This window comes from Cnephaeus nilssonii (assembly GCF_951640355.1).
Source record: "Cnephaeus nilssonii genome assembly, chromosome: 6".
NCBI classification, from domain to species: domain Eukaryota; kingdom Metazoa; phylum Chordata; class Mammalia; order Chiroptera; family Vespertilionidae; genus Cnephaeus; species Cnephaeus nilssonii.
Window position 1 is genome coordinate 37927786 of NC_137077.1, and position 13619 is coordinate 37941404.

Consider the following 13619-nt stretch of genomic DNA (forward strand, 5'->3'; position numbering starts at 1 on the left):
CAGAAACCGAGGACAGGTTAGAGTTTCGGTTCATAATTTGAGGTGGTCATGAGGGCAGCCACAATGATTTTTGGGAAGTTGGGAGCAGGTACCAGCCATGGTGGGGGAGGGGGGCGTGTGGGAAATAGCCACGGGGATAGCTGACAGACGTGGGAAGAATTCCTGGGGGCAGCTTTTCCCAAATGTTTGGTCACAGTAGTTCCATGGGATGTTTACTTGTATAGTACATAATATGTGATGGAAAAGTTTCCTGGACACACTGCGTTCCCAGTTAAACAGGTTTTTCTACTGTCGGACTTTTCTTTCTTTTTTTTTTTTCCAATTTTTTTATTAAGGTATTATATGTGTACATATCTTACCATTGCCCCTCCCCCCCACTCCCATATATGCCCTCACCCCCCAGAGTTTTGCATCCATTGGTTATGCTTATATGCATGCATACAAGTCCTTTGATTGATCTCTTATCTCTCCCACCTCTCCCTAACCTTCCCCCTGTAATTAGACAGTCTGTTTGATGCTTTACTGTCTCTGTATCTAACTTTTTGTTCAAGTTTATAATGTTCTTTATTATCCATAAATTACTGTCGGACTTTTCACCGCCTCTATTATGCCCACTGGCATCATGAATATACACGATAAAGCTGCACATTTGTCAGGTCACCTATATGTCATATAGAACCATGGCGGGTTGGGGTCGGGGCGGGGTGAGTGGATGGTGCAGATGAAGGGTCCTGTGGCTGGAACAATGTCACACAGGACACCCTCGGGAAGAGCTGCCCGAGGGCGTGTGGTGTGGGCTCTTGAAGGAGCTGCTCTGCATCCCATATAGTCCTGAAGGAACCAACAAACACCCCAAAAATGATCTTTAGGCTCTTAGTAAGTGCTCTTTTCCTCCCTCCAGCCTAATCACTAAACTGGCATTTGATACTGCTGGCAATGAAATTAAGGATATCAGTCCACATAGGAAGAAGGACAAGTGATTTAACCCGTAATTACTGAGACCAAAAACAAACAAACAGAAACGTGGATCAGAGCCTCTGTACAATTGGCCGTCTGCCCTGCATCGAATAGCCTTTTTCTCCCCTCCTTTAAAAGGCAGTGAAGCCCTAACCGGTTTGGCTCAGTGGATAGAGCGTCGGCCTGCGGACTCAAGGGTCCCAGGTTCGATTCCGGTCAAGGGCATGTACCTTGGTTGCGGGCACATCCCCAGTGGGGAGTGTGCAGGAGGCAGCTGAATTGATGTTTCTCTCTCATCGATGTTTCTAACTCTCTATCCCTCTCCCTTCCTCTCTGTAAAAAATCAATTAAAAAAAAAAAGGCAGTGAAATGATATTTTAAAGAATGTATCAAAGGGACTCTGTCTGAAAACTTTAACAATGAGGTTGAAAAATAAGGCAGATGGAGTGTAAAGGGATGGCTGAACCCATTGAAGGTCAGGGCAGACTGGTTATTCTGCAATGATGGGCAACCTTTTGAGCTTGGTGTGTCAAACTTCGCCAAAAAACTGAGCATAACTCGGGTAGTGTGTCACTTTGAGGAAAAAACTAACTCCAAGACTCTAGTCGCAAATGTTTCATCCGCAGGAGCAGCAAATGTTTCATCCTTGGCATGCGGCTGCGTGTCATCAGAAATGGCTACGCGTGTCAGTGCTGACACACGTGTCATAGGTTCGCCATCACTGGGACAGTCTCATAGGCAGGAACTGTGTTCTTCTTAAAGTGAAAGGCACTGTTTGCATGTCACCTTAGGCAGGGGCCTAAATACAGATCATCCTTTACTCCTCTCTGATCCTCCTCCTTCAGCCACTCCCCTAATGGTTTTCTCCTCAGTATGTCCACAGCCTTTCCTCCTCTTCACCCTCAACCATTGCCAACATTCAGGACTGGTGCTATTGCTTTCTAACCATGGCTAGCAAGCGGCGGGGGTGGGGGGGGGTGGGGGGTGGGGGGGGGGAGGCAGGTGTTCTACACATCTATGGAATTGTACATCTCTTTCCCCATTTAAACCATGAATTATGTGATGGTGAGGATTTTGTCTTATTTGTTCTCCTGTCCCCAGTAATAAACAGTGTGGCACTTCTAATTAGGGAGTTATCAGTCAAGACATTTAAGTAGGAACAAAAAGAAAACACAGAGAGTGGAATAAGTCAGACACTTGATAGATTTTATCACTCTGCAGTTGACCATTAGATATTCTCAGTGCTTAAATAGTTTGTACTTTGGCAGCATAAAGATGAGAGCTATTAAGATTAAGCACCAAGTTTAAGTGGTCATAAGCATACTTAAATGTGCTAATCAAAACCAGCCATTGTGATTAGTATCAAATGAAGAAATGTTGAATGGAGGAAAAATGAAAAAAAGCCTATGCATCCAGGACACACAGTTGCAATCATGGTAAAGAGTGAAGAATATGATGAAATCATCTGGGGTTAAAATTACCTTCAGTAAATTCTCCAAATGTCAGACATCATTTTACCTTTACTAGCACTGTTACTATCTTTAGTGAATAAGAGATTCATAGTTGATGTACCAGGCCATACACTTGTAAATAATTAATTATTATATTAATTTGCAAAAGAGTCATTATTTGTTCAAAATTTATCTGAAACATTCTATTGGGAATCCCTGAAAGTGGAGAGATTGGGTGCTAGAGCAAATGGCAGCTACAAAACAGAAAGTAAGGCAGCAAGAGCAAGTGCTGTGTGGTAGTAAATAAAATTTTAGGCCGTGGTGAGGGCAAATTTAAACCGACAGGAGGCAAAGAGGTAAGGGCCGTAGGAGGCTGGAGGGAAAAGAGACTAAGGATCTCGTCCCCTGATCCCCTATGCTGGCACTATATAGATTAGAGTGCCATACAAATAATAATCATGGCACATAGTTATATAGCACTTACCATGTGCCTGCTGCTACTCTAGTACTTTCACTAGCACCGATGAAATCATAATCCTCACAACAACCTTAGGGGGGGGTACAATTATGAATCCTATGAATTCTTATTTATAGACTAGAGGCCCGGTGCACGAAATTCGTGCACGGGGGAGGGGGGAGTGTCCCTCAGCCCAGCCTTCACCCTCTCCAATCTGGGACCCCTCGGGGGATGTCCGACTGCCCGTTTAGGCCCGATCACACTGTGGGATCGGGCCTAAATGGGCAGTCGGACATCCCTCTCACAATCCAGGACTGCTGGCTCCCAACTGCTTGCCTGCCTGCCTTCCTGATTGCCCCTAATCGCTTCTGCCTGCCAGCCTGATCACACCCTAACCACTCCCCTGCCAGCCTGATTGATGCCTAACTGCTCCCCTGCCAGCCTGTTTGCCCCTAACTGCCCTCCCCTGCAGGCCCGGTCACGCCTAACTGCTCCCCTGCCAGCCTGTTTGCCCCTAACTGCCCTCCCCTGCAGGCCCGGTCACCCCTAACTGCCCTCCCCTGCAGGCTTGATTGCCCCCAACTGCCCTCCCTTGCAGGCCTGGTCCCTCTCAACTTCCCTCCCCTGCTGGCCATCTTGTGGTGGCCATCTTGTGTCCACATGGGGGCAGGATCTTTGAACACATGGGGGCAGCCATCTTGTGTGTTGGAGTGATGGTCAATCTGCATATTACTCTTTTATTAGATAGGATAGAGGCCTGGTGCATGGGTGGGGGGCCAGCTGGTTTGCCCTGAAGGGTGTCCCAGATCAGGGTGGGGGTTCCCTTGGGGTGTGGGGCAGCCTGGGCGAGAGGGGCCTGTGGTGGTTTGCAGGCCGGCTACGCAACCCCAGCGACCCAGGGTTTAGATAAATAAACCCTGGTTTCTAGGGTTTATTTATCTACAATGGAAACTTTGTGGCCTTGAGCAGAGTCAAGCCTCTTGTTCGCTCCGTGGCTGCCGCCATTTCTGTTGGAATTAATTTATCTTCTATAATTGAAATTTTGTAGCCTTAAGTGGAGGCCTGGGCCGGCCAGGGCTGCAGAAACTTGGCTTCCTCTATTGCCGGGGGCAACCCTAGCCTCCTGCTCTCTGCAGCTCCATGGCTGCCGCCATTTTTGTTTATTTATCTTCTATAATTGAAACTTTGTACCCTTGAATGGAGGCCTGGGCCCGCCAGGGTGTGTGGAAAGCTTGGCTTCCTCTATCGCCAGGGAAACCCAAGCCTCTCTCCTGCTGGCTCAGTGGCCGAAGCCATCTTGGTTGGGTTAATTTGCATACTCACTCTGATTGGCTTGTGGGCGTGGCTTGTGGGCGTGGCTTGTGGGTGGAGCGGAGTGATGGCTAATGTGCATATTACTCTTTTATTAGATAGGATGAGGAAATTGAAGTATAGAGAAAGTCTGTCAGTCATCCAGCTAGTAAATGTAGAAGCCAGGATTTAGTTCTATGATAGTTCTGTGACTGAGGTGCCCTGAAGAATGTTTAAATTGTAGTAGGGGTATATTTAGTGCTTAGTGATATAGTGCTTAATAATCTACAATAACTCATGCAGTTAGCACGGAAACAGCCAGCTCTGGAGATCAAGGAAAGCTGCGTGGGTGCGCATGTGCATAGCATCTGAGCCGCCCTTTTGATAGGTGATTCTATCAGGGAAATTTAACATCAGTTATCAGGTCCACCCACACAATAATATACCTAGAGATCTTTGTGCTGTAGTCATTAGTATCAAAGCTTAAAACTGTGATGAATCTTAGGCTCTGGCAAAGAGAGTGACGGCTTCAACACTTGGCAGTTGGTTGCATGAATGGGCAGCTTCTCAGAGACATTTCTCATCACCAGCACAGGAGTAACATAGGGTGTGTGGATAAGCCAGAAATGGGTGTTATAAATGAGGAACCGTGTATCAAAGAAAGCACAGCAGGCTATGAATCTCCTCCAACTCAAGATGTTGTCAACTAGAACCACCCTTTGCAAGGAAGCGAAAAGAAGCATGTAATTGTGGTTTTTCTCTGCTTCCACCTTCCGCTCTAGTCATGGCTGCAGATACAAACTACTTTTGGTTGCTTTAAATAGCAAGAACTTTCTGTAATCTTGACCAATACATTTACTTGAACGTAGGTAAAAGGGGAACCTCCCTCGGTGTGTGGTTGGGGGTGAGCGAGCTACCTCCAGCTCCCTTCCCGACACAGAGATTCTGTAAGGAGCTGGGTCTCTGAAGTAACACCAATCCCAGGCACAGCAGAACACACTGACCAGACCAGTCCCAGCACCAATCCGGCGTCATCGTGCAATGTGCACTTTCCATGCTTCCTGTGCAGGAATTCATGGTAGCTAACAGATGGTCACTCTGCAAGTGAGGAGCAGGGACTCGGACCCCAAGGCCACATTCAGATTGTAATATTTGCAGTCTCCTACATAGCAGGCTCTGTGGCCATGGACCTCATCTGTGAGCGCCAACTCAAAACTAGAAATTTGACAGGCTTAATGAAAGGGGTTTCAATGCAGTTCATCTAGCAGAATTCTAACTGTGAGGGACCACCAACAATAGTATTCGATAGGAATTTTGTTATTCTTTTCATCCCTGCAGGGTAGCAAAAAAAAAAACCCATCACTCAGTAATTAATTAGGGACATGTTTTCTATTTCAGGAAAGTCAAATATTTCTAGTTTTAAAGCAGAAGTTATTTTTGTGTGTTTTGAAGCTGCACATTTCTTTTATCTCATGTTATACATACATGCATCTGCTTAAGAATGATACAATAGTAACAGTTGCCTTTTTACACATTTTATTGTGTCATCCAGCTGTGGGATCTTTAAGAATATCGAATATCTACAGTTATTTACCTTCAAGGCTTGAGTTCATATTGCTTTTGAACTGTAAGGACTTCCAGCAATCAGCTTTTCTTGACAGTATAACAGCTTCTCTAATTTTAGGTAGCATCAGATGATGAGTCTGAAACATCAGCAGCCTTTAGAGCATTTTAGCTCATGAGACGAGTACATGTCAGTAAAATTACAGATTATAATAAATGAAAACATTTCCGTCAGTTGCTGGGATTTTTGGCTGCTGCCGAGTTTATCAAGACAAACATGGATTTCACAATTCCCAATGTTTAGAAAACTGGATTGCAAGGGAAGATTACTTGAATACAAGTTTTTTCCTAGATATTTATAATTTGTGTAGAAATAACCTTGAATGTTTTGAAATTTAGATAAGAATGGAAATGTTTGAAATTTTGTATAGAATGGGCTCTAAAACAGGTATATATTTCCTTATAGTTGGAATTTAGAAAACATCTCTTATGAGATAGCCTCTAAGAATGTAGGCAAGTGAAGATGTAATTGACTAAGGTCTAGAATTCATTTGTTCAACAAGTATTTATTGAGCATCTACTATGTGATAGGTGATGCTTCTTGAGTGTAGTAATATTTCTTGACTTTTCATTTAGCAAGAAATATGCTTCCATTTCAAGTGAACAGTTCATTGGCATTAAAGTGCATTCACATTGTGGTGCTACTATGACCACCATCCCATTTTGCAAAGTTGAAACTTTTTTCATCTTACAAAGGTGTAACTCTACCCATTAAACAATAACTTTCCATTCTTGCATTCTCTGCGCCTTCCCACCCCCCACCCCCCATCCCTGGCAACCACCATTCTGCTTTCTGTCCGATTTTGACTATGTACTTCATATAAGTGGCATTATATAGTATTTTTTAACTGTCTTGTTTCACTTAGCATAATAGCCTAGAGGTTAACGATGTTGTAGCATGCATCAGACTTTCCTTCCTTTCTAAGGCTGAATAAAATCCCATTGTTTGTATATGCCTAAGTTGAGGGACAGTCTACAAAATGCCTGACCTTCAAAAGTGCCAAGGTCATGCAAGACCAGCAAAGACTGAGTAACTCACAGATTGGAGTGCATCAAGGGACACAATGAAAACTAAATGCAACTTGGTATCTTGGATTGGATCCTGTAACAGAAAAAGGATGTGTGTGGAAAAGTTGATGAAATTGGAATGAAATCTGTGGTTTAATACTGTACCAATATTAAATTCTTGGTGTTGATATAATACCATGGTTTTGTAAGGTGCTTAGGAACCTGGGTGCAATTCTTCTGTAAATCTAAAATTATTTCAAAATAAAGTTGTTTTATTTTTTAAGGTATTTCTTTTATGTCTGTTCTCCTAAAAAGATTGCCTCCCCTAGAAAATTACTTTTGTTCTCTTTAATCCAAGCAATCCTCTTGTCCTGAGGGGTGGAGTCCATTGTAATCTTCTAAGCTAGAGACTTGGTGCAGTTGGGAGAGATGTTATGAGTGGATGAGGCAGTACAGACTTGGCCATAGCAAGGCCATAAAGATGTGATCTGAAGTCTTGGATAACATGGCAAGAGATTAGGCCTGAAGAATCCGAGAACTGAGTGGACTTTGCTTTGAATGGATGGCCAAAAAGTAAGCCCAACCTTAAAATGTGAAAGAGCTATTCAAGAATGGTGTGGCAAAACATAATAGCCCAATACAAAGTTTTGCAAGTAGGAGACAAAGTTACCCTAAACCCATCAGAGGCATTATCTGCCACTCACAGGCGTCCTGAAAAATAAATCAGGTAAATAAAAGTTAAGCCATAGGGGCAAACTCTTGCGTTGGAAAAGATGAGGCTGGATTAATTGGTAATCCGAGGAGCCGAGGCAGGTAGCATAGGTCTGGACATTTCTTATAGGAGATAAGACCCAGAAAGCTTAAGTGAGTAACCCGGAGACAGAGCAATTCGAAATGCTTAGCCAGTGGCTAAAAAAGATTACCAATCATCAAGAGAAAACAGTATTTAAATAGGACAACCCCACCCCATACGAATATAATGTGATTAGTTATAGCTATGTCCAAGATAACAATTTAATCACTCCTTCTGGTTCTTCTTGGTAAATTGGGACCAAAGAGCCTCTTTAGTTAATATAAATTGTCTTGAATGGGTGGACCATCTGGTTACAATTTGGGTTTCAACTGTGTTATGCAACTGGCATCCAAAAAGAGGACTGTCTCCAAATGTGAGTAGGCCGAGTCAGTCATAAACAAGCAAAAAGAAGTTTAACTTTTTATTGCTAATATCCAAGATGTTAGAAGATGAAGTATTGCATGAAATGGTGTTGTCTTTAGGTAAACTTCCTTTACCTCATGTGTTTTACCTAGAACAGTGGTCAGCTAACTTTCTTGTAAAAGGCCAGATGGCAAATATGTTTGGCTTCACAGCGATATATGGTTTCTATTGCATATTTGTCATTGTTTTTAAAAATAAACCCAACCATTTAAGCATGTGTTTTCTAGAGCCATCACGTTGAGGGCCATGTTGCTTCCAGGAGTTGGAAAAACCACACTAGGCAAAGAATTTGCATCAAGTTCAGGACTGAAATACATTAATGTAGGCGATTTACCTCAAGAAGGGCAGTTATATGATGGCTGTGATGAAGAGTAGGATTGTCCCATTTTAGATGAAGATAGAGTAGTTGATGAGTTAGAAAACCAAACAAATGAAGGTGGAATTACTGTTGACTACCACAGTTGTGAATTTTTCTCTGAATGCTGGTTTTATATAGTTTTTGTGCTGGAAACAGATAATAGTGTATTGTGCAAAAGACTTGACACAAGGGATTTAGTGAGAAGAAAATAAAGGTAACAGTCAATGTGAAATTTTTCAATTTCTGTGTGAAGAAGCATTGGCATCCTACAAGGAAGAAATAATGCATCAACTGCCCAGCAATAAACCAGATCCAGAGGGTAATATCAATCAGATATTGAAGTGGATTGAGGAATGGATCAAAGAACATAGCTCTTCACTTACAGGACTGGACACTTTTTAATCACTCTTAATATTCCTCTGTCCACATCATACAAATTGTCCAAATAGGAGTAAAACTTTTTATTAAAATTGTGCTGCAGAACTAATAGGTGGATATGTTTTATGTTTGGGTGATTTTGTTTTTGTTTTCATAGGAAAGCAAAGCAATCTCAAGTATAATGAATATAATGTTATTAAAGATTGAGAATAAAAACTGTCATTGTTTAATGCTTCGATTGCTAAAGAATAAATAAATCTGACCAGATGGGTAGATGGATAATCTTTTAAGTCTATTACAGAAGAAAATGAACATGATCTCTTAAAATTAAACTAAAGTCTAAAGATTTTTTAAAAATGTTTTCTTTTACCGTATTTTCTTTTTTAAAAAAATTTATTGATTATTATTATTTTTTTTTTTTAGAGAGGGAGAGAAACAGGAGGAGAGAAATTTTTTTTGTTCACTTATTCATGCATTCTTTGGTTGATTCCTGTAAGTACCCTGACTAGGGATCAAACCCACAACCTTGGCTGTCCTTCACTAGACCCCAGCAGGTGGCCTGTAGGATTGCCAATACATTCTTGGGATCACCACAGAATGAAAGTCCTCATACCCCTAAAAGACTAACTAACCAGTTGGACGATCAGCTGCAGATTTTAGGGATATATTTGGCCAACTTCACAGTTTTTTAAGAAGGTATATAAGATCACACATTTAAAGATTTGAGCTTTTATTTCTTCTCTTTACAATTTTAGTAATATGCTGTGAAATAATTTTCCCTACATCTTACATTCAAGAAAGGCCTTTTAACTCTATTGTATGTTCATGCCTCCTTTGTCAAATATTAATTGAGCATAGTAGTTTGGGTCGATATCTGGGTTCTCTATTCTATTCCATTGGTCTATATGTCTGTTCTTGTGCCAGTACCAGGCTGTTTTGAGAACAGTGGCTTTGTAATACAGCTTGAAATCTGGTATTGAGATCCCACCTACTTTGTTCTTCTTTCTCAGGATTGCTGTGGCTATTCAGGGTCTTTTTTTATTCCAGATGAATTTTTGGAGAGTTCTTTCTAGGTCTGTGAAATATGCCGTTGGTATTTTAATGGGGAGTGCATTGGACATTTTAATGATGTTGATTCTACCAATCCATGAACATGATATGTTCTTCCATCTGTTTATGTCTTCCTCTATCTCTTTTTTCAGTGTCCTGTAGTTTTCCGTGTATAGGTCTTTTACCTCTCTAGTTAAGTTTATTCCTAGGTATCTTAATTTTTTGGTGCAATGGTAAATGGGATTGCTTTTTTAGTCTCTCTTTCTCTAAGTTCACTATTGGTGTATAGAAATGCCATAGATTTCTTGGCGTTAATTTTGTATCCCAAGAAACTAGAAACACCAATCAGAAAGGATTATATGCACCCCTATGTTCATAGCAGCACAATTCACCATAGCTAAGATTTGGAAACAGCCTAAATGCCCATCAGCAGATGAGTGGATTAGAAAACTATGGTACATCTATACAATGGAATACTATGCTGCTATAAAAAAGAAGGAATTCCTACCATTTGCAGCAGCATGGATGGAACTGGAGAGCATTATGTTAAGTGAAATAAGCCAGGCAATGAAAGAAAAATACCACATGATATCATTCATTTATGGAAAATAAAGAACATTATAACCTGATGAACAAAAAGATAGATACAAAGGCAGTAAAGCATCGAACAGACTGTCAAATTACAGCGGGAAGGCTGGGGAGTGTTGGGGAGGGGGGGGAAAGAGATCAACCTAAGGACTTGTATGCATGCATATAAGCACAACCAATGGACACAAGACACTGGGGAGGTGGGATGAGGGCATGCAACGGGGTAGGGGAGGCTGGGGGAAGGTAAATGGGGGGAAAAAAGGAGATATATGTACTACTATATGTAATACTTTAAACAATAAAATAAAATTTAAAAAAAAAGAAAGGCCTTTGCCATATTTGGTTAAATAATGAAATGCTTAATCCAGCGGGCAGTCCACTTTAGCAGAAAGCTGTCTGATGAAAACTTACTACGTTTGTTTTAGCACTGGGTCTCTCAGAACTTCTCAGACAATACTTGGTACTCTTAACATCTTCTAAAATCAGTATTACCAACATAAAATTTAAAGGGAGCACAGACAAGAAAGCAGTAGTATGGTTTTTAATCAATATTATTTAACAGTCATTTGTAATAAGAAGGATTTGTTTTTTTCCTCAATAGAAAGTTGATTGGGTTTTATTAGCTTTTCTTGTCTTGACTAATAATGCTTTTTATTTCTAATGGTTCTCTTTTCATAGATATTTGGATTCTGTAAAAATGGAACTGTTTTTAACCAAATCACATTTTCTTGGCACACTTTTACTTAGTAATAGTGAATTCCCTGGTAGAAAATTTTTTTTCTCCTAAGCAAGGTCCAATCTGTTGTTAATATCACCATGTCAACTAGAAGAAAAGGAAATTTAATATGAGTGTAAAGAGAAAACATTGGCATATGATTTCTTAAAAAGTCTCTGAAGTTCAACATTTAATTTCTATGTTAGAAATCAAACAAAAAATTTATCCACTTTTTCCTCTCTTTCTCATGATGTATTTCAGTGTTTTAAAGCATATTTGGGGGTTTGAATTGTAAAAGTAGGACAGTGTTATCCATATAATCTAATCATTCTTTGGGAGAGGCATGGCTATTAGCTTGTATATGCTAATTTGGAGTTGAGTAAGCTAGTGAGAGTGTATTTGTTCATTTCTAATGGAGCCATTCTCCCCGTTCTCAGTCTTTGGTGAGCTGTCAGGTTGGTGCTTTCCTGCTTTGCTTTTTCGAGTTGCTCACAGGCTGGATTCTGGAAAGGAACGCTTTTAACAAGTTAGTTGGGGCCCTCCAGTCCTCTCCTCAGCTGGCTTTATCTGCATTGATATGCCCTTTTTGTAGCCCTGCAAGGAAAGGAGTTGAAAGAGTGAGAGAGAATGTGTGTGTACGCGTGCACAACAGTCTGTCAGTGTGCATTATAAGGTTTCCCAAGCACATGGAATGAGATCTTTCCCAGGGAGACTCTTTTGTCAAGGTCAGCACACATGGGAAAAGCATTTCTGTGCTGAGTCTCCTAACTGAGATTGTTTTTGTTTTATGGGGTCAGAAGAAATTTAAGTCATGAGACATGGTTGTGCTCTGCCTCTGCATTTACCTGCCCTTTCTTTTTGAACTCTCGCAGGCAGCAGCACCTGTCCAAAGATCACTATCGTTCCACCCTTTTTGAAAAGCAGCACAACCACACTGATTGATCAGAATGTATCTGATGAAGAGGCTCAGGGAATAAATGGAAAAACGCCAGCAAAACACTCAGCTGCAAGTCCAAAGCCACAAGGTACGTTGATCGGGGATTCTTGGAATAGGTTGGGTACTTTGTTCATCAGTGAAGGCAACCCAAAAGAATGGTGGCCACTAAGGAAGAGTTTTAAGCTATAAATGGGGGAATTGAGTGCATTTATTGTTTTCAGGAGAAAAGTCAGTCGGTGAACCTTCTTGGACAGAGTTGGGTATTTCCTCTGCTCCTAAAACACCTTATACATTTCTCTGTCATAGTTCTTTTCCATGTTTCAGAAATAGTTTATGTGTCCCCTTAAGGGGACTGAGGTCTATTCATGCATTATGCCTGACTTAGCACAGGGCCTAACTTACTGTTTGCGTAATAAATGTGTGACAAAGGAATGTGTGTTTAGAAGTACTGTCAGCAGTTCTTATGACTTGCTAAATGTCAGAGGATCTGTGAAACAGATCATTCTAAAACAGTGCTTAACGTACTGAGTGAGAAGGTACTTTTACAATATTAAGGAACTTGGGCTTGAAAAACCTTCTTAATAAAGTCATCCATAGAAAATAAACATAAATGGTTCAAGAAAGGAGTAGACAACATGTAGTAAAACAATTACAATGGGCAATTTGTTCAGTAATCATTTCTTTTTACAATAAATTTTTAACTGGATGTTAACTTTGAGAAGCACAAAATTATAATTTGGAAGATAGTAACGCCCTTTGAAATGTAATGTAAAGCTAAGCTCCATTATGGCTTAATGTGTAGTTTCTTCCTAACAGGTTTTTCTTTATACTGAAAGCTCAACATTCAGCCAAGAAACAAACTGGGAATTTGTAGAATTACTATACTTTGGAAAAATCAATTTGTATTTGGTTTATTTTGTATTTACTTTGGTCTCTTTCCTGTTTTTGCAAAGAAAAAAAAGTGTTATAGAGAATGCATTATAAAAGAGCTGATGTTATTCTTGAAAGTTCTTCTGTTTTAAAGATTTCTGGAAGAGAATTTTAAAAAGGATTTAAAATTGAGTCTTCCATATTATGAAATATTTTTCTTTTGTTCTCACTACTAGTTGTATTGGTGGTGGTATGAGTTATGGCTAAAAGCAAGGTGAAAAAATTGATGATTCAAATGAATAGTCTATTCATGTGTTTATAACCTTTTCCTTTCACCATACGCACCCCTATAACATTGATGTGAATATGAACATAGCAATTTTTGATCATGATTTAATTAAGCCATTTATTTGCAAAGTGCAAAATTCCATATTGCTTATTAAACCTGAGCTGACAAAGATCAAATAGGGTAAGAATATAAAAAAAGAATACAATTTAATTTTATGTAATTGCCCAGATCAAAAGCAAGAATTTCATTATTTATAAAGCCTTTTTTTGGAAGCATCATTGCATTTCTTCATTGTTTTTCATAGTTCACTGAGATAAATTACAGAAGTGTCCTTCCTGAGCTGTGTGCTGAAATAATCATATTCTTTAGGGAGACAACATTTAACCTTGCTTTTGCTGTCTGTAGTTATATGAAAGTCAATGTATTGCTACT

General features: G+C 40.2%; 1 protein-coding gene and 1 pseudogene across 2 annotated transcripts in view; both read left to right on the forward strand.

Annotated features, from left to right (window-relative positions):
- FGD4 (FYVE, RhoGEF and PH domain containing 4) overlaps nt 1-13619 on the forward strand; it is a 228075-nt gene that overhangs the window by 144462 nt on the left and 69994 nt on the right. Inside the window, exon 2 of the mRNA XM_079773415.1 lies at nt 11964-12116. Within this exon, the coding sequence (XP_079629541.1) occupies nt 11964-12116 (153 nt within the window). The remainder of the gene's footprint in view (nt 1-11963; nt 12117-13619) is intronic.
- LOC307101971 (adenylate kinase isoenzyme 6-like) lies at nt 7315-8762 on the forward strand (annotated as a pseudogene). The gene has a single exon. The product of its transcript is annotated as an adenylate kinase isoenzyme 6-like (transcript).